Source organism: Pithys albifrons, chromosome Z (assembly GCF_047495875.1).
Source record: "Pithys albifrons albifrons isolate INPA30051 chromosome Z, PitAlb_v1, whole genome shotgun sequence".
In the NCBI taxonomy this organism is placed as follows: Eukaryota; Metazoa; Chordata; class Aves; order Passeriformes; family Thamnophilidae; genus Pithys; species Pithys albifrons.
This window is the reverse complement of record NC_092497.1, coordinates 64,965,395-64,991,887: the sequence shown is the minus strand read 5'-3', so window position 1 is coordinate 64,991,887 and position 26,493 is coordinate 64,965,395. Positions and strand designations below refer to the sequence as shown.

At 38.9% G+C, this 26,493-nt stretch overlaps 1 protein-coding gene across 1 annotated transcript in view; it reads left to right on the top strand.

Annotated features, from left to right (window-relative positions):
* Positions 1-26,493, top strand: part of GLIS3 (GLIS family zinc finger 3) — a 146,997-nt gene that overhangs the window by 8,508 nt on the left and 111,996 nt on the right. The window contains exon 2 of the mRNA XM_071580424.1: positions 24,419-24,626. Coding sequence (XP_071436525.1) covers positions 24,419-24,626 — 208 coding nt within the window. The remainder of the gene's footprint in view (positions 1-24,418; positions 24,627-26,493) is intronic.

The following is a 26,493-nucleotide window of genomic DNA, read 5'->3' as shown; positions in this document are numbered from 1 at the left end:
ACGGGTCAAGCACAGAGGGTGACAGTAAATGGGGTACCATCAGCCTGGTGACCTGATACTAGTGGGGTTCCACAGGGCTGCATCTTGGGCCCTGTGCTCTTCAACAGCTTCATAAAGGACTTGGACACAGGACTGGAAGGGATACTAAGCAAGTTTGCAGATGGCACAAAACTGGGAGGAGGTGTTGCCTCCCTGGAAGACAGGGAGGCCCTGCAGAGAGACCTTGACGAATCAGAGGGCTGGGCAATTACCAACCATGTGAAGTTCAAAAATGGAAGGTGCTGGTTTCTGCAGCTGGGGAATGAGATGCTGGAAAGCCGTGCCATGGAAAGGGTCCTGTGGGTCCTGATCAGTGGCAAGTTGAATATGAGTCAGCAGTGCCTTTGGCAGCCAGGAGGGCCAACTGTGTCCTGAGGGGGTAACAGGCACAGCATCACCAGCCAGTTGAGGGAGGAGTTTGTCCCGCTCTGCACTGCACTGGGGTGGCCTCACCTGGAATACTGTGTGCAGTTTTGGGCACCACAACATAGGAAAGATTAAGCTCTTAGAGAGTGTCCAAAGGAGGGCAATAAAGGTGGTGAAGGGCCTTGAGGGGAAGCCGTGTGAGGAGCGGCTGAGGTCGTTTGGTCTGTCCAGCCTGGAGAAGTGCAGACTCAGGGAAGACCTCATTGCAGTTACAGCTTCCTCCTGAGGGGAAGTAGAGGGGTAGGCAGGGAACTCTTTTCTGTGCTAACTAGTGACAGTACTGAGGGAATGGCCTGAAGTTGTGTCAGGAGTGTTTTAGGTTGGATATTAGAAAAAGGTTCTTAACCAAGAGAGTGGTTGGGCACTGAACAGGCTCCCCAGTAAAGTGGTCACGGCTCCGAGCCTGACAGAATTCAAGAAACATTTGGATGATACTCTCAGGCAACTCATGAATCCTTCATTGTATTTTCTCTCCTCTGTCTGGCTGCAGCAGTGAGGAAGAGAGCGGCTTTAGTGGATACCTGGTCTCCAGCCAGAGTCAACCCACTACAGAGCTGTAGCCATCTCGGTATGTCCGCTGTTCTCTGTGGCAGCAGGTGACACTGCATGTGTGGGAAGTTCAAGCCAGGAAACCAGACCGGCCTTTTGTTCTAATTTGACTGTTCTAAGTAAAAGCAGTGTACTCAGCATGTTGGCATGGGACAAAGACTATGTTATAGTGTTGAAGACTTGACATGAAAATACTTGTAATGGGACTTGATGAAAGAAATCTGGACATTTGCCCCCCATGTGGGACACTCCAATAGGAAATGCAGAAGCCTGTACAGATGGGCATGGACGCCTTTTATCTCCTTTTTCCAGGGCCATTGAAAAGATAGTTGGCATCTTCTATTTCTGAGATTCCTGCACTACTGAGCTTGTTTCTTGAGATGAAAGAGCAATGTGTATTTTATTTTCCATTTTCTTGCAAATGTAATTTTTTTTTCTTTTTCTGATGAGTCAGTTACCTAATATTCATGTGTAAGATTAGTTACGTTTTCTGTAAAGCTCTTCCTTACCCTGGAAATAATTGACAGGCATCAGATCTTGGGATTTGATTTTATTTTCCTCACAGAGACAGGAAGAAGAAGCAGCTCCAGTGCTGCTGAGCTGTGTGAAAACTGTGAACTTGGTCAGGGAGCATAATTTGTATCCTATTGCCAAAAGAGGCTTGTTGCACTTTTGAACAATAACCACGAAGGTCTGTGAGGAGTGTTATATGCTGAAGTGTTAATCAGTAAGCAGCTTGAGCCACACTTGAAATCTCTTTAACATACTTACTTTGCTCTCTAGTGCTGTTGTTTTTTATGTGTCAATTGATGCAGTCTGAAAAAGAGATGTTCATCAGTATTCTGTGTGGTTCCTTATGCAGAAAGCTTGACTCAAGACATTTTTTCAGTTGTGCTCTAAAATAATTTGACAGCAGTTTTAAAGCCTGGTTATTGATGATGTTTAAGTATAGCAAAGTAAGTGATAATGATCTTAGTTTTAGCCAGTGTGACACATTTTTCAGCTTTGCATATATTTCAGTGGTCTTGATAGGCTTGTAGAAAACAACACAGGATCCATGAAGGCAAGAAAGTAATTCCTTGCAGCTCTGTCAGTTGTTTGGGGAAATCAATTCTGAAGACAGTGAGGATGGGTCTTGGTGGATTCTTTTCTCTGGTCTAGAACTTTCTAAAAGGACGCAGCTGTGGACATGAGACTCCCTGAGTTTAAATCTGCAATTAATTTTGGGGGCTGGATGATCAGCAATCCTGGTCAGGCTTGGGAAGGTTCACTGTTTTTCTTGGTATACCTCTCCTAGAATGTACAAGAGATGTACTTTATTGTCATGTAAAAGGTTCTTGGTGCAAGACACTCCTTTGAAGTGCTTATTTTAGGTTAATTTCTTTTTTCCCCTTTCTGTCATGTTTCAGGTGTAGTTCAGCTCCTGAACATAGATGATGTTCAGGCAATCTTGAGAAATGATGGGAGGTAGTGATTTCTATTTCTGTCTTTCTATTAAACAGTCAGAATTCTGTTTAAGAACAAAATACTTGAGCAAATTAAAGAAGCCAAAATACATGTTGTACTATGTGTTATAAAGGCCCCAGGCAACTTACAAAATTCCCTGAAGTGTGTTAGGCTTAATGCCAAAAAAGATCTATTTTGCACAAGAACTGTAAAAGCCCTCAAGAGTATTAGGCATATTGCCAACACATTCTGTGTTAAGAGTATATTTTAACTTCTCTCATACCAAGCCTTACACTCCTTATCCTTGACTTTGTGGACCTGGACATTGAACTTTAAAATTAATTGCAGCCATCCAAAATATAGTATAGCAAAGGGATAGGTTTAAGTAAAACTCTTATTTTTTAGAGTTTTCATAGACCAAATACAGTTCTGTCAGACTGAGGCAAACCACTTGGAGGTGATGGGATGTATTTATTAATAACTTTATGACACCTGTTTTCACTAAGATGACAGCTTGTTGTTGTCATTAGCATCCAGAGAGTATCTCTAGCTGGAAGGCTGCAAAGGAAGGATAGACAAGCTGGATGGGGAAGCTGCACTAGGCTCATGAACCCGTGGGCAGCCCAGTATAAATCTCACTGTGGCTTTGAATGTTCTCTTCAGCAAAATTCTCAAAGACAAAATCAGGGCAGATGTATCTTCCTGAGACAATGACTCTTCCAGCAATACAACATTTCCTTTTTCTTTCCTCTGTTGTCACCGATGGAAGGATGCTTATTTATAGCATCCTAAAAAAGGGTTATGAATTCTGCATCTTTCAGGTTTGCAGAGAGGAAAATTCGATGTCTCAGGTCAAGCCATGAAAAACAAGAAGACCAAAACAGGCTGAACTATTATATTTTTCCTTTTTTGAGAATCTTCAGCTTAGTGTATGATTTTTCAGTTTTGTGTTACTACCAGGAGGTGGCACTAACAAAGTCTGTTTTCATACAGGGAAATGTATGTTTCAGCCACCTTTTTATAGGGGAAATTTGGAATAAAAATCCAGTTGAAATGTGAAAGTTCTGTAGATTTTTATCTGAAAATTCTTGACAACTGCATTGAGGCCACCTGTCCCTCTGGCTGAATTAAGGTTTCAGTATTTTGGTATGAATATGGGTAAGTCACATAAATTTGTTGTACCTTTATTCTTTTCACTGGCAAAATTTTGAGAAGTTATTTTTATGTTTATAAACCCATTTGATATCTCCACCTGGAGTGCAGTTTATTGATGTGAAACACAAAGTTAATTTGAAACCTGCATGTGCACCTTTACAGAGAGGGAACAGGTTGTCTGTGCCTACACACGGAGGAGCAGGCAAACCAGGAAACTGCCTGGTACACAGTTAAGCGTAGATGTGTGCAAATACTGAATTTTACAGTTGGATTTGTCATTTTGGCCTATTATCATTATGTTCTTCCAGAACTGTATTGCCTTTCCTAGCAGTGCTATCACATGATCTTTACCATGGTAATGTGCTTCTTTATTTGGTCTCTACTGCTGCAGACCTGCTAGATGATGGTGAACAGGAAGAAAGCCAGTTGCTTTGGTTTCATTTAGCTGCTCTCTTACCACTCACCCACAGAAAAGAATTAAAAGAGAAGCTGCTCTTCTGACATCTATTTTGTACTTTAGAGTCCAAAATTGTCTTCTATTTACTTTCAGGGTTCTCTCACACACTATAAATGCTTAGAATGTTCCTTCAAGGAGCAGAGAGTTGAAGTCAGTGATCGTTATAGGTCCCTTCCAACTTGAGATATGCTGTGATTCTATGATTCTATTATTCCTCTGTAAATAAAAGTGAGAATTGTCTGAATAAATTGCAATGGTCTGTACCAAGGTTACCTTTTTCTTTTCTATTTTACTTATGCCTGGTCTTTCCAAAGCTAAATTTTATAATCATTTCTCTCTCGAAATTCATGGAAACTGGGGAAAATAGCATGACATTTTTAAAGGACCATGTTTGCATGTTTGAACTTTGGCTTGGCTGGTACAACAAACTGTCTTAACATGTACCTGACCAATTCATAACTGAGCTATAAATAGCCTGCAAGTGTCCCTTTATTTCTGTTCCTCTTATCCCTTCCAGGCTAAATTTCATCTCAAGTCAGTCAGGTGTTTCCAGGAATGTTACCTTGCACTTCAGTGAGTGGAGCATGTCTTTCACTGCTAGCTGTTAGAGTGTAAACCATTGTTTCAACAGGCTTGAGATACCAACTCAGTATATATTGAGTGCAGCAGATGGGGCACTAGGCAGGGAATATAGAGATGATGTGAAAACATGGTTCAGTTGATGTTGTTGCCAAAACTTGATATTCATATCAGCATGGCAGCATTTTATTCAGGTCTCTGCTATGGTATTTGCTGCTGGAGCTTCTTGGTCTATTTTATCCCATTTTAGCTGTAGGCTCTCCTGTTGTCCTCTCTTGCCATTTGTCTCTCTTTCTTTGGATTCACAGGAAAGAGTAATGTATGTTTGCCAAGTGAGACACAACTGCTACTGCAACACAAGTCAGAATAGCAGTGATGAAAATATAATACATAGCAATGGGTGTGATGTGTCTAGAGTGAATAAGTAAATGGGGAGATTATTCTTTCTCAAACAAACAAATTTAACTGTGGTATTAATTGTAAGGTGCCAGAACAAATATACTGCTGCAAAATGCTTACTGTAGGGTTTTAAACTGTATTAATATGAACTGCAAAAGCCAAGTGTGTTTTTTATCTTACAATTCCCGTGGCAAACTCATCATGTAAAAAGCAGTGTGGCAAAACAGTCATATTAAGTGCTGTGACTTTACGAGTACAACTTGCTTGATGATAAAGTGATATTACTTCTGTGTTTCATCAAAGAAACATCTTCAATTCTGATGGCTCTACGTGGAATCTTGATCTCCTAATTTATCTTAAATATTTGATCTTGAAAAACCAATAAACAATTCCTCTTCATTGTCTTCAAACAAAAATCTGGGAACATTTTTGAGACCAGGTGAACACCTACAGAAATTTGTTGTTTGCATGTAACTATTTGTACTTACGGACCTAAGTCAAATACCACCATTTTATACCAATGTTTGTGAAATTCTGCATGTGATAAGCATGGCCTTTAGCTGTTTTGTATCCAGTGGTTCTAGAGAGATGTGTCACAGAGATTTAGGTGTCCCAGGGCTACACTTGCTGCTGAAGCTGATTAATTCTTGAATTTTTTCAGAAACTGGAAGCCAGGTCCATAGTCCCCCCACAATGCAAGGGACTAGACGTTTCCCCAGAACGGAAGGCCTTGGGCAGAAGCAGAGAATGAGCCTTTTCCTTCTCTGAGCCCTTTCCCTCAGCCTCATGTCACAGGATACAGCTTACACATAGACCCTGGTAAAAAGCCAAACAAAGAAAACACCTTAAGGCAGTAGTCTCCAGTTGCAGCTCTAAATACATGAAATGGAACTTCTGATAAAGATCTCAGTTCATTGGGGTTTTATGTGGTCAGTTCCACAGACACTATGTGGTTGATAAAATCAGTGGTTTAAATGGTTTTCTCTGGGCTTTTTAGAGACGTCTATCCCTATTTAGTCTACCCATTTAACATGTTAGTGGGGTCGTGGCTGTGTGGGGGTTTAGGTGCTGGCTAGTGTTAAACCACAACACTATGTGAGAGGTTTCAAATGATAATGAGCAAAAAGCCTGTCTACAGTTGATTATTATGCTTTGATGAGCAGAGACCACCATCTCCTCAAGTTTGTCAGTTTAACAAATAAGTCTGACATTTTTGTCTGAGAACAATTCCAAGCTGAGAGGTCCATAGAAGAGACATGCTTTCCTTTCCCCAGATTTAGTTATAACAAAGCAGTTGCTTTGTAACATTTACATTGCAAAAGCTCTAAAAAGAGTTTTGATGTGATAGGTTGCCCTGCAGGTGTTCACATGGCAGGCAGATAGTATCCAAGGAACATCTCCAGGGCATGATTCTTCTGTTGATGCCTGGAGTAGTTGAACTTCAGCCAGTGAATACTGAGGGTCCTGGCTGACCCATGGTTGCCATGTACATTAATGAGGAAAATTGTGCTCTCTCACTGAACTTTGCCTTTGAAAATCTAACCAAATGCTTAATGAGTTTAGTCCCTTGAAATGACACCTCATCTTGCTCCAGCCAAGTTTTTATTGAAATCAGTGGTGTATCCAGAACTTCATATTTGGGGTCTAGTAAGGGATTTCTTTGCACATTGATGTAACTTCTCTGCATTTTCACAATTATTTCTGTTGCTTTGAGGGCAGCTCAATAGGGCAAAATGTTGTTTCAGAAGGCATTCCTTTGTGTTCAGAAAAGGTTGCTTTGACTGATCCTGTCTCAGTACTATTTATTTTTAAATTAAATTAAGCCTTTAATAAGTTTTATTGGAGAGGAATTTGAAGAAAAAATATATTTACACAGTTGTGAGGCGATGCAGTACTTGTTAAGTACTTACTTTCTATTTTCACTTTCTTGCAGTGTCTGCTTCTTTTTTCCTTTCAGTCTCATGGAGCTGGTATTGTTTCATCTGCAGGAAAATCCAGACTCTTCTGGTTTTACAAATTTTGTTATGACTGATACCTACCTTGCATTTAGTAAAAGCCTTTTATGGAATAGAATTTTGATGAAATAATTACTAAAATATTTAGCAGTAGATTGAAGCTAGTAGATTAAAAAACACCAGTAGATTAAAATTTGCAATGTGGCTAAAAAACACAAGTATTAAGAGTTTGCAAATTGAAAATGGCAAATGCTGATGGGACATAGTAAGCTTTAAAGTTGCTTTTCCCCAAAAATGTTCTTTGCTTTTCCTGTTGGTCAAAGCTAATACTAAAAATGTCAGTCATTAAATTTGGAAGATATGCTTTTTGAGTCTGTGGTCCATAAGTGATTTAGCTCTGCTGAATAGTACTAAGAAGGTTTTGGGATTATTGTCTCCATGATTTGGTTCTCCAGTTGTCACTGAAGGTAGCAGCTGTTAGTGCTGATGGAGATGCTGGATGGCCTTTACACAACAGATATGCCAAGCCTTAAGTAAGGTTTATGAATTACCCTGTTACAAAAATAGAACTAACATACAAAGAGAAAAGTGAAAGCAGTAAGAAAAGAAATCAAAACATTTATTCATAAATCCTGTATAGTCTATAACAGAATATTGTCCCCTACTGTATTATATATAGAGTCCTTGCTGGTAACCAGTACGGGGGTTTGGGTGCAGTGAGAAGATCTGTCTGGTCCTCTCCAGTCCTTTGCAAAGTTTTTGTGTCTATCGCCTCTGAGATGTGACTTTCTGGCCACCCATAGCCATCCTTCTGCTCCATCCTGGTACTGTTCTGTATTCTGCAGTCTCTCCAGCCCTCCTTCCCTCTCTGCACCAGCCCAGCAGCTCCTCCATTGTCCAAGAGTGACCATGGGGCTGCCTCTTCTAACAGCTACTGCATGCCACCAGGAGCAAATTGCTCAGGTCAAGCTGTCCCAGCCTCTGCATTTTCAGGAGCTTTGAGTAGAAGATCTTCAAACCACTTTAGGAGCTTTGAAGAAGAACAAGTACTACTATGTTGTTTCTAAAAAGGTGTTCCTTTCAAACCCTTCATGAATGGGTTAATTTATGAAGGATTTTGAATTCTTCTTCAGAGAGGAAATTTTTAGGCTGGATTATGGTATTTGGTGGTATTTGGTACTGACTGGATTGAAGATACAGATACAGCAATAAAAAAGTACTCTCTGCTTTTCCGTATCCTCACATCCTGGGGTTTTGGTGAAAAATATTTCCCTTTATTTCATCTGAACGTCTCTTTTCTTTATTTTACCTCTTTAACATTACTTAAGTGAGGAGTCTAAGGCTAAGTGGAGTGCTTTTACTTAGCACGAAAAAAAATTAACCTTACTTTACAGTTAAGCAATACAGTTTGTCTCAGTCTGTCTGAGACTTGAGTCAGATTTGGCCACTGGAAAGGCCTTGGGCTTACGAAGAATTTTGCTGTGAATATTTTGGAAACATCCTAAATAAGAGTTTTGGTATGAATCTCTATATAGAGTTTAGTAATTTTCACTTAGAAAGTTAAAATCAAAATAGATACTTTTACTAATAAAGCACTTGAGAAAACCCTGGATAGTTTTCTAATTCATACTTTCTTGAAATACTATGACAGGCAGTCATCATCATGGCTGACATATCACTTTGCCAGCTAAGTATAGCTTTTGATTGTATAACATACACTTTAGCACTCTTGGTCTGTCCTACTGAGACTTCTTCAATGGCTTATTTCAGAGTTCAGTCCTAGCATATTTGACCTAGATTGAACTTAAATTTGTTACATACTACTGTTTGAACATCTGTTAATAAACCTGCAGGTGGTTTTCAAGTTCCAGCTAACCAAATTAATAGGTCTGTAAATTAGTACTCACAAATTAAGGTTCTTCTTTAAAAAACTACTGACTTAGCACTGATGTCAATTAAATAGTGAAATGTATCTTCTACCACAATCGACACTGTTTCTTGAGAATGTTTTGATGCTTTTGTCACTAAGCGAGGACTGCTTGGATATTAATTTGCAAGAGCATGTAACTAGAAAATTTGTTGGCTTTCAAATAGGTGGAAACATTTAAAAACTCTTTTGTAATGTAAGAGAAATGCTGTTGATTTTGGGACAAGACATGATGGAAGATTTATTTTGGTATCTTCTCTGCAATTTCTGGCCAGCCCATGAACAGGGGGGGTGGTTAAATACTGCTGCCTGAACCGTTCTTGGTCCAGAGAGGTGCAATGTTTTCCCTACTTAAACTATACTCCCATTCTTGCTAGCTTTGCTGCACCACCTAAGTGGCTTTCTGTATTGACTTCTTGCTGTATTGGCATTTTTCTTATTTTGAATATACTTTCTCAATTACTTCCCTTCATTGGTGTGAAGTACGCCTATACATCTTATTTCCATGTGAAAAGCCATTCATTTTTGAATGCATCATGTGTGTTCATAAGAGATCAAGGAAATTTCTGCCATGAGTATTTGTCTTTAAAAGATAAGATTTTTTTTGGTCTAATTATCTCATGTAAACTTTTCAAGGGCCCTGGATTGTTTTGGAAAAGGAAAAACAAGCTGTTAAATAACAAAATTGAAGACTGGCAAAACATCTGATTTTTCAACTGCAGACATTTTTAAAATGTTTTGAATTACTGAAAGAAAAAACTGAGCATCAGTATTTTCAGTCATTCATACCTAATACTTGGTTGTGAAGGGTGCAGTCTGAAGTTCGGGTGACTTCATTCAAATTAGTGAATTGCTGCTCCTATTGCAGTATCCGATATAGGGTTTGATTCTTAGAGTATATTCTCGTCCATTTTCTTGGTGAATAGTCTTAATAGTTTACAGTACTTCTGTTTAATATCGATTTATATACTAATATATGGACAAATCCTAATTTTACATGCTCATGATTAATACAGCATAAATCCAAAATAAAAGCTGTAAGCCTACTTTATTCCTATGTGCAAGTGAATCAAGTAGTGTAGCTAACTTATGACCAGAAAATAATGGCCACTGATTACTGCTGTGTGTTTGTGATAATACTCTCACCACTGAAGCAAAAAACCACATCAGCTGCTTTTTTGTATGGTAGTAGGACATGATGCCATATTTTTCCCCTTAAACTGGAAAAAACCCCAACCTACCACACACGACATGATGTATCTGTATTGTAATATCTGTTAGCTTTTGTGGAAAACTACCACTTTTTGTTCACTGATCTCCAGTTTTGCTGCTTTCTCACTAGTAATTCCTGTTCGAGGTGCTCTGAGTCATTACTAATACTCTGTTTGCCAAAGTCTGTGGCAGTTGCCACACAAAAAGTATACAACTGCAAATTTCAGAAATGTCCTAGGGTCTTCACAGTGCCCGTGGCTATACCTCTCAATTACCTGTCATACACATTCCATATGTGTGTTTTTGTCTGGAATGGACCTGGTCTATGAACATTGATAAACATTTTCAACATGCTGCTTTTGAATCTTATTCAAAATTTTACAACTTTATTCTTTGCATTAAGCCTGTAATTAAATATGTCATGGGTGAACTCCTGGCAAGGATGAGTATCAGGACCTTTAAATTAGCACTTGTGACAGGTGCGATAATTTAGTAACACAGATTAGTACTTGTCATTTCCCCCAATAGAGAGTAAATGTCAGAAGCACCTTTGGGGAAGTGGTCCTTTAATAGACACAATGAAATCAAATAAGATGGAGGCAATGAGAAGGGTAACTCTGGCTTTTCATCTCTCAGTGATTGTAGTTTTGTTTCCAGTCTATTTTCTCTTTGTGCTCTAGTTATTTCCCTGTCATTGCTACCTTTTATTTTTAGATTTTTCAAAGCACTGTTCAGATACTTTTTCAGTCTCCAATTGCTTTATGGAGTGATGAAGCACTACTGTGACAGCACTTGCAATAAGCAAAAATATTTTAGTGTTAAAAATACACACTTTATATAGAGCTGCTGGAAGACATAGATGCAAGTACAGGTATAGCTGCAGAGTGAATGAGTGAAGTCTTCTTGCACAAGAAGGTGATGTGTTTTGTTCATGCAGATTTCTTTTAATACTTTGGCTTTGACTTCTGGTAAGAGCAATACTGATTGCAATTGTTTGTGTGCCAGAGCTGAAAGCATGTGAAGGGATACCTGTGGGAGGAAGAAGGCAAAAAAATGTACGTGCCCCATGTTTACTTAACCACAGTATAACTCTGCCAGCTAGACAAAGGGAATATGCTGCTAATTGCCCTTCTGCAAGCCAAGTGGAACACCAAGGACCAAATCTGTGTAAATGACATTCAGGTTACTTGAGAAATTTTGCAAAGCTGTTCTTCCTGAAGGAAACACCTGGGAAGCATTTTGCCTCAGAGTTCATAGGTTTCACTAGCCAGATGTAGTTCTGATTTACTTCCTTTTCTTTAATTTTCCTTTGCTGTTGTCTGCCTTTTTCAAGACCATCACTGTAGGGTCAGTCCTGGAGTGTGTGTTGTCCTGTTGCTGGCCACTGAGAGTAGCATAGCTGTGTTAGTCTGGTACTGCTTGTTTTTAAAACCTTCAGAAATGGTTTCACTTTGTCTGATCTTGAGATCTTAATATAGTGGAGGTGAATTAAAAAGTTTACTGGCACTCTTTGAAAATCTCACTTTCAATGTTCAGAAGTAGAGATGGGGACAGAGTGTAGTGCAGGTGTAAGACAAATTCATACATGAGGGCGGCTGAGAGTGGCTGTAGGCGGGGACTTGGACTGAGCAAGTTCCCTGCTCGGAGACATCATGTGTCCCCAGTGGTCACGTTTACTTGGGTTCTTGCACTGCAGACAGTACCATTGCCGGTTGATAAACATGAGCTCAGCGTGCTTGGTGTTGAGGGCAAGAAGGGTCTCCTCAGTACCCTTGTCAGTCCCTCTTTGCTTGACTGTGAAAACAAAATGCACATGAGAGCATTTACAGACAGCTCTGTGGTTGAAAAGGGTTGATGAATGTCAAGTCACTAATAGCATTTGAGACATTCAGTGCCTCATAACACTCCTTTTATGTGTAATGAGTAACTCAGCAGAGTCACCAAGAAAAAACCCTGTGTAGAACTGTATGTATTTTTAGGAAAAAGATGTTTTTATTACCTAATGTTTTGTTGTTGTGAAAAATATGTTTACTGTGATCCTTAACTTTCCTCACAGTAAACTTTTATAAAAATAAAATCTGTCTTTTATTGGGAGGTGTTAACTTTTAAATAGAATTGAGAGTTTTGAAGAAAACAAGAAAAATGTATTCATATTCTTGACTAATAAAAATGTTCTTTCAAGAGTTCCAGCAATTGGTCTGCTTTTGTACAGTCATATAGCAAACATTAGATTCTGTGCAAACAACAACAAAAAAGTCATTGTTAATCTTGCACTGTGCATTTCTTTGTATATTCAATTTTAGGGATTCTGTTTCAAGAGAGATTGTGAATTTCTCAGTCTCTGAGGAAACTTGAAAAGCTCTACAGTATGTTAAACCAGAAAGTACCATTTCACATTGATTGGACTGAACAAAAAAAGTTCTGCAAAGCAAGACCAAATACTTATCATGAGCAGTTTCTTTCCATATGATTGCTTGTGTGATTTCCTTCACTGTATACTAACCTGTAAGTTCATTAATGGTCAGACTGAATAATTTGAATATATCTGTACCCACAGATCTCTAAAATGAGTCTTTTAAATTAGATACTGGAATCTTTTGCAAGGGTTCGAACATTGAACATAATGATAATAATCTTCCTTTTTCTTTATGACTACCTAGCATGTTATAGTGAGACTAAGATTTCTTTTTTTTTGAAAAAAATTATGGAGAAATAATTTTTGAAGAGTTGCAAACAAGAAACCAGGGGCTAAGTTGTGGTCCTAACAAACATGCTCCCAGTAACGCATCCTTTTTTCTTTCTTTAAAATAGAAAACTTGAGTGTGGCTGTTGAGATTTATATGATTTAGTTAATTAGGTTATTAAAATGTATAGGTTTCTTCTGTTCATTGCTATGATCTAGTCCCATAGATATTTAAGAATTTGCATACCTTTACTGATGTGCGATAGCCTATTGCCAAAAGGATTTACGTCACGTGGTCAGGTTGTTGCATTATTCATCCATTTGGCAAATCACATTGTACTTTTTCAAGCTAATATCACAAAGATCACGGAATCCTGGAATCGTAAGGGTTGGATGGAACCTCTGGAGGTCATTGAAGTCCAACCCCCCTGCTGAGACAGGGTGACCTAGAGGAGGTGACAAAAGAACATGTCCAGGTGCATTTTAAATGTTTCCAGAGAGGGAGACTCCATGACCTCCCTGGGTAGCCTGTTCCAGTGCTCTGCCAGCCTCAATGTAAAGATTTTGTTCTTCTTGTGGAGGTGGAACTTCTTGTATTTTAGAAATGAACACACTACAGATGTGGCCCCCCCAAGGTCCCTGAGTAAAGGGAGAGGATCACCTTCTGGCCACTCACTTCTGATGCACACCATAATACCATTGGCACTCCTGGATGCAAGGACACGCTGATGGCTCATGGGCAGCTTGTCACCCACTAAGATTTCCACATCTTTCTTCATGGAGCTGCTCTCCAGTAGGTCAGCCACCAACCTGTACCAGTACTTGGGGTTGTTCCTCTCCTCCCAACTTTCCAGCCTATCAAGATCCTGCTGAATGACAGCAAAGCCTTCAGGTGAATGAGCCACTCCCCCCGGTTTAGTCTCATCAGCAAACTTGCTGAGGGTGCATTTGATCCCTTTATCCAGGTTTTTGAGAAACAACTTGAATAAGATGGGAACAATATTGCACAGTATGTTCAGTGAAGCACCCTTCTTTGGCCCATTGTTAACCTTTGAAATATCGGTGGGTTTTTCCTGTCCCTTAGCTACAGCTTTTTGAAAGACATGGTGGCAATCTACTTAGAAATTTTCTGATGATCATAATAGGATCACAATCAGAGAATCATAGAATATGCTGAGTTGCAGGGGTCCCATAAGAATTATCAAGCCCGACTCCTCACTCTGCACATGACCATCTCCAAGAGTCACACCATATGTCTGAGACCATTGTGTAAATGCTTCTTGAACTCTGTCAGGCTTGGTGCTGTGACTACTGCCTGAGGGAGCCTGTTCCAGTACCCAGCCACCCTCTGGGTGAAGATTTTTTTTCTAAGATCCAACCTAAAACAGCCCTGACACAACTTCAGTTCCTGTCACTGGTCACCACAGAAAAGAGTTCACTGCCTGCTCCTCTCTTCCCCTCATGAGGAAGTTGTAACTGCAATGAGGTCTCCCCTGAGTCTCCTTGAGGCTGAACAGACCAAGTGACCTCAGCTGCTCCTCACACGGCTTCCCCTCAAGGCCCTTCACCATCTTTATTGCCCTCCTTTGGACACTCTCTAAGAGCTTAATCTTTCCTATATTGTGTTGCCCAAAACTGCACACAGTATTCCAGGTGAGGCCACTCCAGTGCAGAGCAGAGCGGGACAAACCCCTCCCTCAACCAGCTGGCAATGCTGTGCCTAATGCTTCCCAGGACACGGTAGGCCCTCCTGGCTGCCAGGGCACTGTTAACTCATATTCAACTTGCCACTGATCAGTACCCCCAGGTCCCTTTCCATGGCACTGCTTTCCAGCATCTCATTCCCCAGTCTGTATGCACATCCAGAATTGACCCATCCCAGGTGCAGAGTCCAGCACCTTCTGTTTTTGAACTTCATACTTGCCCAGCCCTCTGATTTGTCAAGGTGTTTCTGCAGGGCCTCCCTGCTTTCGAGGGAGGCAACACCTCCTCCCAGTTTTGTGTCATCTGCAAACTTGCTTAGTATCCCTTCCAGTCCTGTGTCCAAGTCCTTTATAAAGCTGTTGAAGAGCACAGGGCCCAAGGTGAAGCCCTGTGGAACCCACTAGTGACAGGTCACTAGTCTGGTGTCACCCCATTCACCATTACCCTCTGCGCTTGACCCGTGAGCCAATTGCTCACCCACCACATGATGTGTTTATCTGGCTGTGCTGGACATTTGGTTCAGGAGGATCCTGTGAGAGACAGTATTGAAAGCTTTACTGAAATCCAAAAAGGTTACATCAGCTGGCCTCCCTTGATCAGTGAGGTGAGTTGCCTTGTCATAGAAGGGAATCAGGTTGGATAAGGAGAACTTTCCTCTCATGATGCCATGCTGTCTGTGACCAGTGACTGCACTGGCCTTCAAGTGTTTTTCAATACCTCTCAAAATAATCTTCTCCATATCTTTACCAAGCATTGTAGTGAGACTGACAGGCCTGAAATTTCCAGGGTCCTTCTTGCCCTTCTTGAAAATCAGTACAACATTTGCCAGCTTCCAGTCAGCTGGGTCCTTTCCACATTCCCAAGACTGCTCAAAAATCATTGAGAGGGGTTTTGTGATGATTTCAGCCAGCTCTGACCATATGTGCTATACTGTGCTTTGCATTTCTGACTAGACGGTGTTGGTAACAAACCAGTTATAGTACACCAGTTGTTGGTTCTCAGTAAGCAGTGCTTGCACAATGTCAAGCCTCTCTCTCCATTACTGCACAAAAAAAAAAAAAAAGCCACTCGGAAGGGAGTGAGCAAGAGGTTGGGAGGGGACACAGCCCAGACAGCTCACCACAACTGACAAAGAGATATTCCATACTGTATGATGTGCTCGGCAGTGAAAGCTGAGGGAAAGGAAGAAGATGTAGAGCCATTTATGGTGATGTCATTTATCCTTCTGAGCAACTCCTACACATGCAGAGAACCTGCTGCTCAGGAAGTGGCTGGACACCTGCCTGCTGCTGGGATGTAGTGAGTACATTTCTTATTTTGCTTTGCCTCTGCACAAGGTGGGGTTTTTAATTAAACTGTCTTTATCTTGACTCAGGAGCTTGTCCATCTTACTTTCTTCGCCAGTGCTGTCTGTGCTCTTGTGGGAGCAGTGGGAGAGACCAGCTGGGTGACCATGTCAGCCAGCCAACATCAACCAACAACATCTGGGCAATGAAAACTCTCTCAAACTCAGACTGCAAATGTATACTCTTTTTTCACTCAGCCTGCCCATGCAGACTTGATTCTTGAATGTTGCATGAAGAAGAGAAGCTAGTCGTTAGGAGGGAACAATACTGTAACCATTATTCTAGTTGTTGTCTTTTATTCATTTAGAAGCACTTTGTCTTCTCTGTTGGCCTGGCTTAGTCTCCGGGATCCTTTTGGAAGTGGAGTGGACTTTGTTTTGCATTTTTAGCATGCAGTACGCATAATAAGTTCTTCAAATATGTTTATTAACATGAACTTTCACAAACTGTAGAATAGAATGTGGATTTCAATGATATGAAATACAATGACAGCTGACTGTGAGAGGCGCTGATTTATATCCCATTCACACTAACTTCAGGGAATTGCAATCCCTGATATGCAGGGAATCAAATCCCAGCAATTTAAAGAAAATCACAGCAGAATATTAAAAATATATCCATTAAATTGTATGAAGAATATATGAACATTTTCGTATGGCAGAAGTTTGATAAATTACCTAAGCAGCTCGTAAGGCAAGGTTCTTTTTGTGAGAAATTGCTTATGTTCTTGGGAATTTAACTTCACTAAAACTCAAAAAGATGAAGTCCTCAAAAATGACATGATCTGTTTTGAACATTTTGCTCTTCCCTATTTAGCACATTCTCTCTTCAAACTAATGGAAAGGTGGGTACCACTTGATTTTTTAGAGATACCGAGAAGAGATACACAATTGGGATGACCAGCTTCTTAAAAAGATTTCGTTATCCATCAGGCCGCTTGTCTGGGTTTCCACGTTTTCACAGAGGTACTTCAGCTCAGCAGAGCATGCAAACGTTTGCTTTTTTTATGCTTTTGTCTATGAACACTTGTTTCCGCTGTTCAGATGTCCACTGCAGACACCCTTGCATTGGGATGCCAGTGTGGTTTCCTATGTCTTTACCTCAAACCTTAGTCAGTAGCCAGCTTTGGCTGCCAAACCCTGCCAAGACAGCAGCCTTCTCTTTGCAAAGTAATAGCTGTGGTTAAGACGTCATTCTTCGTAAACCAGTTTTGGTAAGGATGACAGCTAAGAGCAGGAGCTGGACTTGTCTTTAGCGGCCTAAGCCATTGAATTGGTCTTAATCCTCCCTCTTATTAGCCTGGCTTTGTTGAACATAGATGGATTCACTTTAAGAAGATGAAGTTTCTCACTGGTCTTTTCTTTTTGGTCACAGCAACAAAAGACTTGGGAAATTCTGATTAATTAGTGTGCCTTGGGCTGATGAAAGGCATAAAGAATAAAAAATAAAATTGAAAGAAAAATGTCTTAAGGCTTTGAGAGGAGTGGAAGCATGTAGTGCCAATACAGATTTTAAATACTTGTGGCTGTTTGTATAATTTTCTCAGGGTTTGCCTCTGACTGACATGAAGAGCTAGGCTGGAAGGACAAGTAGAAGTTTTTGTTTGGACCATGATGTAATAACATTTCAGCTTTTAAGGAACCTAAATAGGCAACAACATGAAGGACACTGATTGTAGCCTCCTCTAAAAGTCAGTTTAAACAGTAAGAACAACTGTAGTTTTGTTATTGCAATGTAGTTTACTGGCCATGTATTTCATAGAAGTTTCCAGAGAAGCTGTGGTAATTGTGCAGGTGGACTTTCAAAGAGTAATTTCTCAGTCTAGAAAACATTTTTCTAAACAGCTCTGAGGTACTCTTCTATCCTGAATTGAGAAAATGAATACTCCACATAAGTAAGTAAACTTTTGTGGTTGAAAAAATATTCTCTTAACCACAGGAGTTTCTGTTATGAGTTGCACTTGGCTTTTGGCCTCTATATATTTTTAATTATTATTTTCATTGATCTTTTTGCTTCATTAAGGGTATCACATTCTGACTTAAGGACTTTTGATAAAACAGTCGCAACTACTGAATCCAGAGTATGTTTGAGCTGATTGCTGTGAAGGTGGAACCACGAGGCATTAGCATGGGAACATTCCTAATTATAAAAATAACGTGTCAAAACTATTTTCTTTTTCATGATAAAGTACTTTTGTTCGAGGCAAAAAATCTTTCCCTTGCATGTAGAATGAAATTTCAATAATGGTTTGGTGTTCTGCTCCTATAGCAATTCAGACTTTGTCAGTGTCTCATAGATGTGTTTGAAATGTATGTATTAATTAACAATACTGTAATTTGAAAAGATGGTAATATTTTTACTGAGAAGTTTTTGAGGTGATAAAATATACTGATATTTAATGAAGCATGAAACTTTTAAATGAACCATGAAAACTATAGTTAAACTAATTAGGTGAGTATAAAGCCTCTTAAGAGTACGTACCTTATGTGGGCTGTACGCTGTTACTTCTGCCTGGTTACATTGACAACTATGACAACATTCTCATCTTTTAAGAGAAACAATGTTAAACAGTATCTTTGTTTTAATGTAAGGAAAAAGACAAAAATGTTTGTACTGCTCAGAAAGTCAGGGACAAAGCTGTTTCAAAAATTACCTTGTAGTGTCCTTGAACAATTGCCTTTATCTGCAAAATGAAAATATACTGAATGTGACTGCAAGTTATTTAGATTTGTGATTCCATACTGCAAGAGCCAGTTTCTGCAGCTCTTTGCATGTTAACCTTTATCACCTGTTGTAAATTGGTATCACTATTCAACAAATTGGCATTTGTTTTTTTTTCCCTCCTGCTTGTATATTTTAGTCTCTTAAAGGAGGAAAGATGCTTTTCTCAGAAAAATGTTCTGGTCAAATACCTTGGGTTATCTGTAAAGATTTAGTAAGACTGCCTCCCATGGGATTACAGTTTAACATTTTATTGCATGCTTTTTTTGCTCAACTGGTATCTGTTGCTGGATCATGGCATGCAGCAGTCTGGCAGTGATATGTTACGGGGCAAAGACTGAGATTTGGCCTGTGCTGCAGGTAGAAAGCAATCTCCTTGCTCCTCTCACCTCTGCTCAGGACTCCTGTGCAGCTCACAGGAGGTTTTGCTTAGGGAGATGTTGACACAGAGCATTGGAGTTAAGGCTGCCTTAACCTGTTGAGAGCCTATCACCTTACTCTTGGTGCTCTGTTGCATCCCTGTGTCAAAGTGGGTAAAGCAGACAGAGGATCTTCCCTTTGCCTGGGGCCTGAAGGAAGAAAGAGGTCTGCTTCTTCCTTCCCATTACTCATTGCCCATGCAGCTAGGCTGGCGGGACGAGCATGTATGAGATGTGCACAGGAAGGCTGTCCCCATGTGAGATAGCAGTTCAGTGAACACAGCAGGAAACCAGAAGTTACTATGTGAACAGGGAGTACATTTCTGTGCTGACTTGCTTTGAAACGTGGAATGATAAAGTCTTTGGTGTAATGGATCAGTGTGTGCCTATAGATACAGATAGCAAAGCTCTTGTGTGGTATTTTCAAAAACACTAAGAACATTCAGATAACAAAACATATCTGAGCCTCTTTTAATGAAAATTGAGGAACAAATATTTCAGGAATTAATGGAAAATATGCCAAGAATGTATTTTTAACATGAAGAAAAGCACAAATGTGCAGTGAAGGTTGAACAATGCTAGAAGTTGTGGGAGATGAAGTGTTGCAGAGTCCAGAGAGGTTTTTCTAGAGTGTTTTCTTATTAGCCCTCCATAGTTGGCTGCATTGCAATCAGATGCTATCAGCAGAGAAGTATTCCAACAAAACTGCTGGAATCAATCCACGTATTTTGCAGATGACTGCAACACTGTTTATTGGGCAAAATGTTTCCCTATTTATTTCATTTGAGTCCTATAATTCATAATATATTAGGAAGTTATAGCAATATTAATTTTTCGCTTGCTTCTCAAGCAGTGCCACTTGTAAGTGAAATTCGAATCTGTGCTCTCATATGCATACAGATGTATCCTCTGTGTTCACTGAGGTCAGATTCATGCAGTGATTGTTCATAGGCTCTCTAACTAGAATGTATTACCTGTAATTCTAATACAATTATCTTCTGTTTTTTTAAATATCTGTATATTTCCATTTTGGTAATAATAATAATAATAATAATGATAATGTTTTTTTTCTTTGTCTGTGTTGTAATGGTGCTTTAAGAAGATGGCCAGTACTCAAAACATGCAACTTGTTGGGGTTTTTTCACCTGATATTATTCACTATTACATCCATATACCAGTAGATTGATATATTACACTGCTAGTGGAGTTTCTCTTGATTTATATCAATTATTTGAGTATGAGGCTTGTATTGATATTTCAGAAATACAAAGTGGTCAGGCTAAGTTTTGAGAATAGAAATGGGTATGAGTAACTAATACTGTAGAAAAGTGGCAGCATAAACCAAAGAGGTAAAGCTGTATGTTTGCTGTAATAGAAGAGCACATACTGTATTATCCTAATAAGGATAGAAGCAGAAGTCATCTAATGTCACTGATAATGAATAGAGATTTACCCATTGCAGCTACAACATTTATATTTCAGTTCAGTTAAACATTAACTTGTCTGTGCCTAGTTAACTGTTAACTTCTTACTTCTTATGCAAAATTAGAGCACAAAGTAGCTTTCAAAATTGGGTTTTAATACGTGAGACATCTTCCTGGTATAAATAAAACCAATTTAAAATTAGTATGAGATATTATGAATATCTGTAGATCTAATTGACAATCTTTGTTTTACTGTAGGTGTTTTCTCCTGGAAATTTCCTGAACCTGACTGTTTCATAATATATGCTTAGCTTAGTCATTACAAGACCACTGTTTTCATTTGTTTAAATTTAGTGGTTAAAGTGTTCCATAGAAGTAGGTGATCTCATTGCTGTCTGCTCTAAACCAGCAGTTAATCACCTGTGAGGTATTGTTTTCACTGGTCAGTTCTGGATAATTTTTCACTTTGGTTCCAGTTGAAGAGAGACATTGTTTTTTTCATTGTGCTTTGTCAGTCTCTTTTGTCTCACAGTAGAGTTGCTGAATGTATGTGCTTTATTAGTCCATATAATAAATGGCAAATAACATTGGAAATTAGTGCAAGCTAGTTTACCTAGTGCATTCTGATAGTGAAGAAACTGCCTTTCCAAGATTCAGAGAATGGAGAACCATTTTAAGTGCGTACACATAGTATTTTCTCATAATAGCATGTCATCATATAATGTTCTGTTTAGTGTATTTTCTTGAGATTATTTTTACTGATTGTAAAGATTAAGTCTCTTCAAACAATTAAGAACCTGGGAATTGCCAATGCTAGTCAGATTAATGATCTGTCTAACTTGGTGTTCAGAGTGGATACTCCCAGGGGTTTGTAGGATTTGCTACTTAATCATAAGTGTTAAGAAAAACATAAGCTGTGATCATAACCATGAGATTAAAAACAATGAGATTTTAGGATCTTAATTTCAGAGTTTTCTATCAAATTACAAATCCTAGATTTTTTATTTTGTTTTATTGTTGAAAGGAAATAAATCCTAAGCACTGCTGTTTCACTGACATGTAATGTCTGTGGGGTGTAATGTAGTTGTGAAATTACAATATTTTGTAAGACTTGCAATAAAAATGATAATTCAGTGACTTCTTGAGTCATAGTTTAATGATTTACTTCTGCCCTGAAAAATTCCAGTTACATGCCATAAAAATTGCTCATACCTAGTGTAATTATGATTGCATTTTTATGTAGTTCGCCTGGAAACCTCAAAGCCTCACAAAAAGATTTGTCTCAGGCTGTAATACCAGTTTGAAGAAGCTTAGATTTCCAGATAGACAAAGATTTTGTCTTATCATATGCTCATAGAGTCAAATGACAATAGTCACCCTATTTTGTCTTCTTGGGTTTTTAATTTTTTTAAAATTTGTTCCACTTTGGAACTCCAGTGTAACACATTTCAAGAGGGTTTCAAGGGAAGAAATTCCTTGTTGTCTTTTCACTGTCCTGAAATTTTCAGCCTTTGGGTCAGTTATACAGGAGACCTGGACTGATGGCTCCTCTGGCACTGTGGGTATATGATGCCAAATGCATCTTTTGGACATGGTCATTCTGGCAGTACAAGTTTATTGAGTGGTTTGAACACATCTCTCGACAGCTTGCTTTTTAGCATCAAGCTCATGACAGGTCAGATGTCCATGTTGCCCCTATTTAACTTTATGCATGACCAGATGTGGTTTGTACTTTTGTAGCTGGCTGGAAGTCAACATAAGCTTCCCATCTTGTGCTGAGGCTTAGCTTAACATATGTCGGATTGTATGGTCCTGCCTGATTCAGAAAAAATTAATACTATTCAGTGACCTGCAGGGCGCAGATGAGGAATGAAATATGGTTTTCTGATACATTTATGCTTCTGTAAACCAGGGGATAAAATGTTATGACTTTGTTTTTCAAAGAATCAGTCTTTTACTTTGCAGTCTTTTTCAGTGGAGGGAGCTGATGATTTATTTATTCATTCATGATAATCTGCCCAATAGCCTTTTAAGTGGAAGAACTGTTAGTTTTCCTTATAACAGCAAATGTTTGTCAGTGGTAAAAAGAAATCTTTTCCTTCCATTTCAGCCTTGGAAATGCCCAGGCAAATGTTTATGAGGACTAGAGTCTTGCATTACTTTTGTGTATTATTCCAGTAATACAATCTCTCCAAGGTGCTCCATTTCTCAATTTTTTCCTTTCAGTGACTAGTGACTGGGCCCTCTTTGGCCATCATCCTTATCCTAACATAAAAAAATTCTCTTATCTGCTCTCTGCATCCCTGAGGTGCTGTTTATACACAGATAATAATAGCAGACCCTGTAACTGAAAGGGTAACCAGGATGCACTGAGGATGCAACATTGTGTATTTAACAGTACTGGTTGGACGGTACTCCATTTTCTGGTTTTGCTTTTGGGATTTGGGTTTTTTTTTCTGATATATAAGTTCCAAGCAGCTCAGGTTTAATAATGAATAAATAGCAATTTCACTGTATGGTTGCAGATTGTTATTTGAGTTGACATATGCCCTTTCCCTAACAGAATTCTGACAGGTGTGCAGCCCTTGATTTCCTGGGTATAGTAAAGTAGATACTATTGTTACCATTGAAATTTTTTAAAAGTGGCTTTTAAGAAGGGTGTTAATGGTGTCATCCAGGAAAGGGTCGGTATATATTTGGTACGTTTTTGTGGTAGAATTGCTTTTCTCAGTGCTAAATAACAGGCTTATGTCTTACTAAGTAGTCAGTATTCTTAGACTCTACTTCAGTGTTGAAATCAGTTGGATTTCTTTCATTATTATAGCCTACTTCTCTGTCTTTTATATCCTTCAATGCAGAAAGTCTTTGGTTCTACAAACTAAAGACACTTTTCTAAAAAATAACCAACAGAACATTTGTAATATACACACATATAGGCATATTATGTAGTATTTTGTATTTTTTATAATGCAAATAGGATGTGTAAATTTTTTTCTTCACTCCATCTAAATTTTTGCCAAGGAGTGGTGTTCATGCTATTAACAGAGGCAAGTTATACTTTTTGTCTAATATTTTCTGGCTGGTTCCATTGTAATACTCTGTAACATGATCAAATCAACTGCTGATTAGCACAGTGATTGAAATTTACTGAGTTGAAATTATGAACTGCATAAAAGGAAAGAAATTGGAATGCCTTTTCTTCTTTTGATTTAATTGAACATATGCATTGGGAACTCACAGTAATCCTGCAAGAGCTTAAATGCTTTGTTCTGGTATCCCCAATGGAGCTGAGTTCAGTACAAGGAATTCTCCATACATGCTTGTCTTTGAAACGGTTTGATGTGGAGGAGGTTAAAGGATTTGGATTTTCTTCCTTTGACTGGGAGGGTCATAAATGCCTTAATGTACTTCTTCTGCAGTTCACAGCCAGAATGCTTCTCTTTTGATTAAGATTCCTCTTCCCAGGTCTCTCAGGAAAGTGGATTTCAGCTGTAACTCTTTCCTGCTGGTGAAACTACACAGCCAGCATTGCAGTTTGCATGCATATTGATAGTTCCCTTGCTTTTTGGATGGCTAGGGGCAGGAGTAATGGAAGGACTGCCTGGAGCTTTGGCATTTGGTAGGATTCAGTGCATGGTGGTGTTCCTCCAGCCTCCTTGGATTCTTCTCTCTTCCTGCCTTCTTCAGAGAGAGGTGCACTTAACACTTGGCCTGTCCTTCATCTGAGGGCTGCTCTTCTACCTGGTGCTTTTCCTGGTGCATCTGTGGTGCTCGTCTTCAGTTTACATACTTTGGCACATGTTTTTATACATACAAAATTTATGTTTTGAGAAGTTTTAAAATTTCTGGTTTGGTCCCCTGTTTGTCCTCATTTGAGGGTTCCCATCATTTTCCCAACTTAGCAAAGTGGTTTGAGTTCTGTGGCCTCATGAAGGATTCATGAGAGGTGAATACTAACCTACCTTGTTTGCTTTTAGGAGGTCTTGCTTATGGACGTGAGTGTGAATCTGTTGGAAAAGGCAGCTACAACAATGCAGTAGTCACCAGCAGTCCTGTGACAGTTCAGCATCTTGGATGTCTTCCACCTTCTGTTCGTCAGGTTTCAACAGCATGCAGCCAGATCAGCCCTAGCTTACAGAGGTCTATGGATGCTTCCAGCCTGAGTGCTCTTCCATCAAATACAAGGTCCTGAGTTGCTGTTTTATATTCAGTACTTTAAAAAGAGGCAGTTTTAATTCTTCTTTAATTAAAATACAACTGTTCTGGTTATTAAAATCAGAAAATCATGCTCTGTTTTGCCATGGGAAGTCGAATTCCGTACAATTCACGTCAGCTATAATCACACTGTTTGGATTGTTCAAATAATGTATGAAATTTGGCCACACATTGATAGGACTTTTTTGTAAGATAAAGACATTTTTATAGTCATGTAACTAGATTTTTGTCCTAAGGGTAGGAAATGGTACAGAGGATGAAAGCAGAAATAGTTCACATAATAGATCCACATAGTGTTAAGACTGCTACATTGGTACCTGTCAAGTAACACTAAAGTCAGACAAAAAATGTGTAAATGCTCTGAAAATGTTTCCCTCTCCTCTTCAAATACCTTTGATTTCAAATGATGTATTTATATAATTAAGTTAATCATATCAATTGTCCTGAAAGACTTATTGGTTTTCCTGGTTCTGGTGAGTAGTTTAATGAAAACCATGGCCTCTCCCTGTAAATGTTGCCTTTTTATGTCACAGCCTCCCAGATAAATACCTACTAGTTTTAAATGCTTAAATAAATGTTGAGGTAATGACTATGAGTATTTTCAACAAATATGAATGAAAGGAAAGCAGTTATTTGACAACCTTCACACAAATACATTAGGCACATCCTGGATGTTAGTTAAACACAGAGTGAGAAAACATTCTGGTGTGTTATTTCGGAAGCTACATTCCCCATTGCCTACTGAGTTGAAATGTAGCTTCTTATTTACAAAAGGCCATAAGAGGGTTTATTCTCCAAACAGTTTACATTTTAGAGTATGGCTTTGTTACACGCCAAGGAACATTCTTGAAATAATTAAAATTGGTGTTACGTAACTGGAAGAAAACCTTGCTTTACTCTAACATAATTTTTAACATCTCTGTCACTTGAGTTGTGAAGATTGAGTCCCCTGGGAAAATTTACAGAATTAATTATGCTTCTTATGTAAACATGTCAGGGAAAACCATTCAGTACTAAGTTGATGACAAATATCAAATCCAAAGACATGCCTTTGAGGTGGAGCAAAACTGATGGTAGAAAAGCACAATTAAGTAATTGTTACTTGCTTAATAAGTGTTAGGAGTGCCTGTATGGTTCCAAACACTGAATGTGTGGTTGGATGTACTATGTCAGTACTGAGTTATACATTTTGATTTTATTTTAAAGAAACATTTATGAAGGGCAAATGGAAGTTAAAACTCTGGCAGAATCAAGGCTTTGCAGTCCCTAGAGTATCTTTTAGTAATTTATCAATGAAGATGTTATAAAATAAGTTTGTTACACGACGAAAGGCAATTTCAGCAATTTTGACCTCAAATTGACTATATTCTAGGTCAAAAAAAATATGAAGTCAGATTTTAGTTCACAGATTGTTGAAACAGTTTGAGGAGGTTTCTGTGTTTTTTATGTAGTTCTTTTGTTGTTGTTATTTGGGGTTTTGTTTTGGATTTTGGTTAAATTCCTTCAACTGTAAACTGCTTTTGGCTCAGGTGAGTTGGCTCCATGATCCTTCCCTGGCAGAGTGTCTTTTCTGGATTTATGTCTTGGGCACCATGAACTATGTTCTGGCAGCTCAATGCAAAACAGATTATTTGCTGAATTGACCAAAACCAAAGCAAATTGTCTTGATTTTTACTGATGGAAAAAAGAAAGAAGTTGGCAAAATTGGAGTTTTGTTACATACAGCATCAGATTCTGGCATGTAGACCAGGAGGGATTAAGCCTTCCCTGTCTTTTTTGCATTTCTGTGAAATTTTTCCAGAGTATTCAGTTGTGTTCCTTGAAACCAGATGTAATA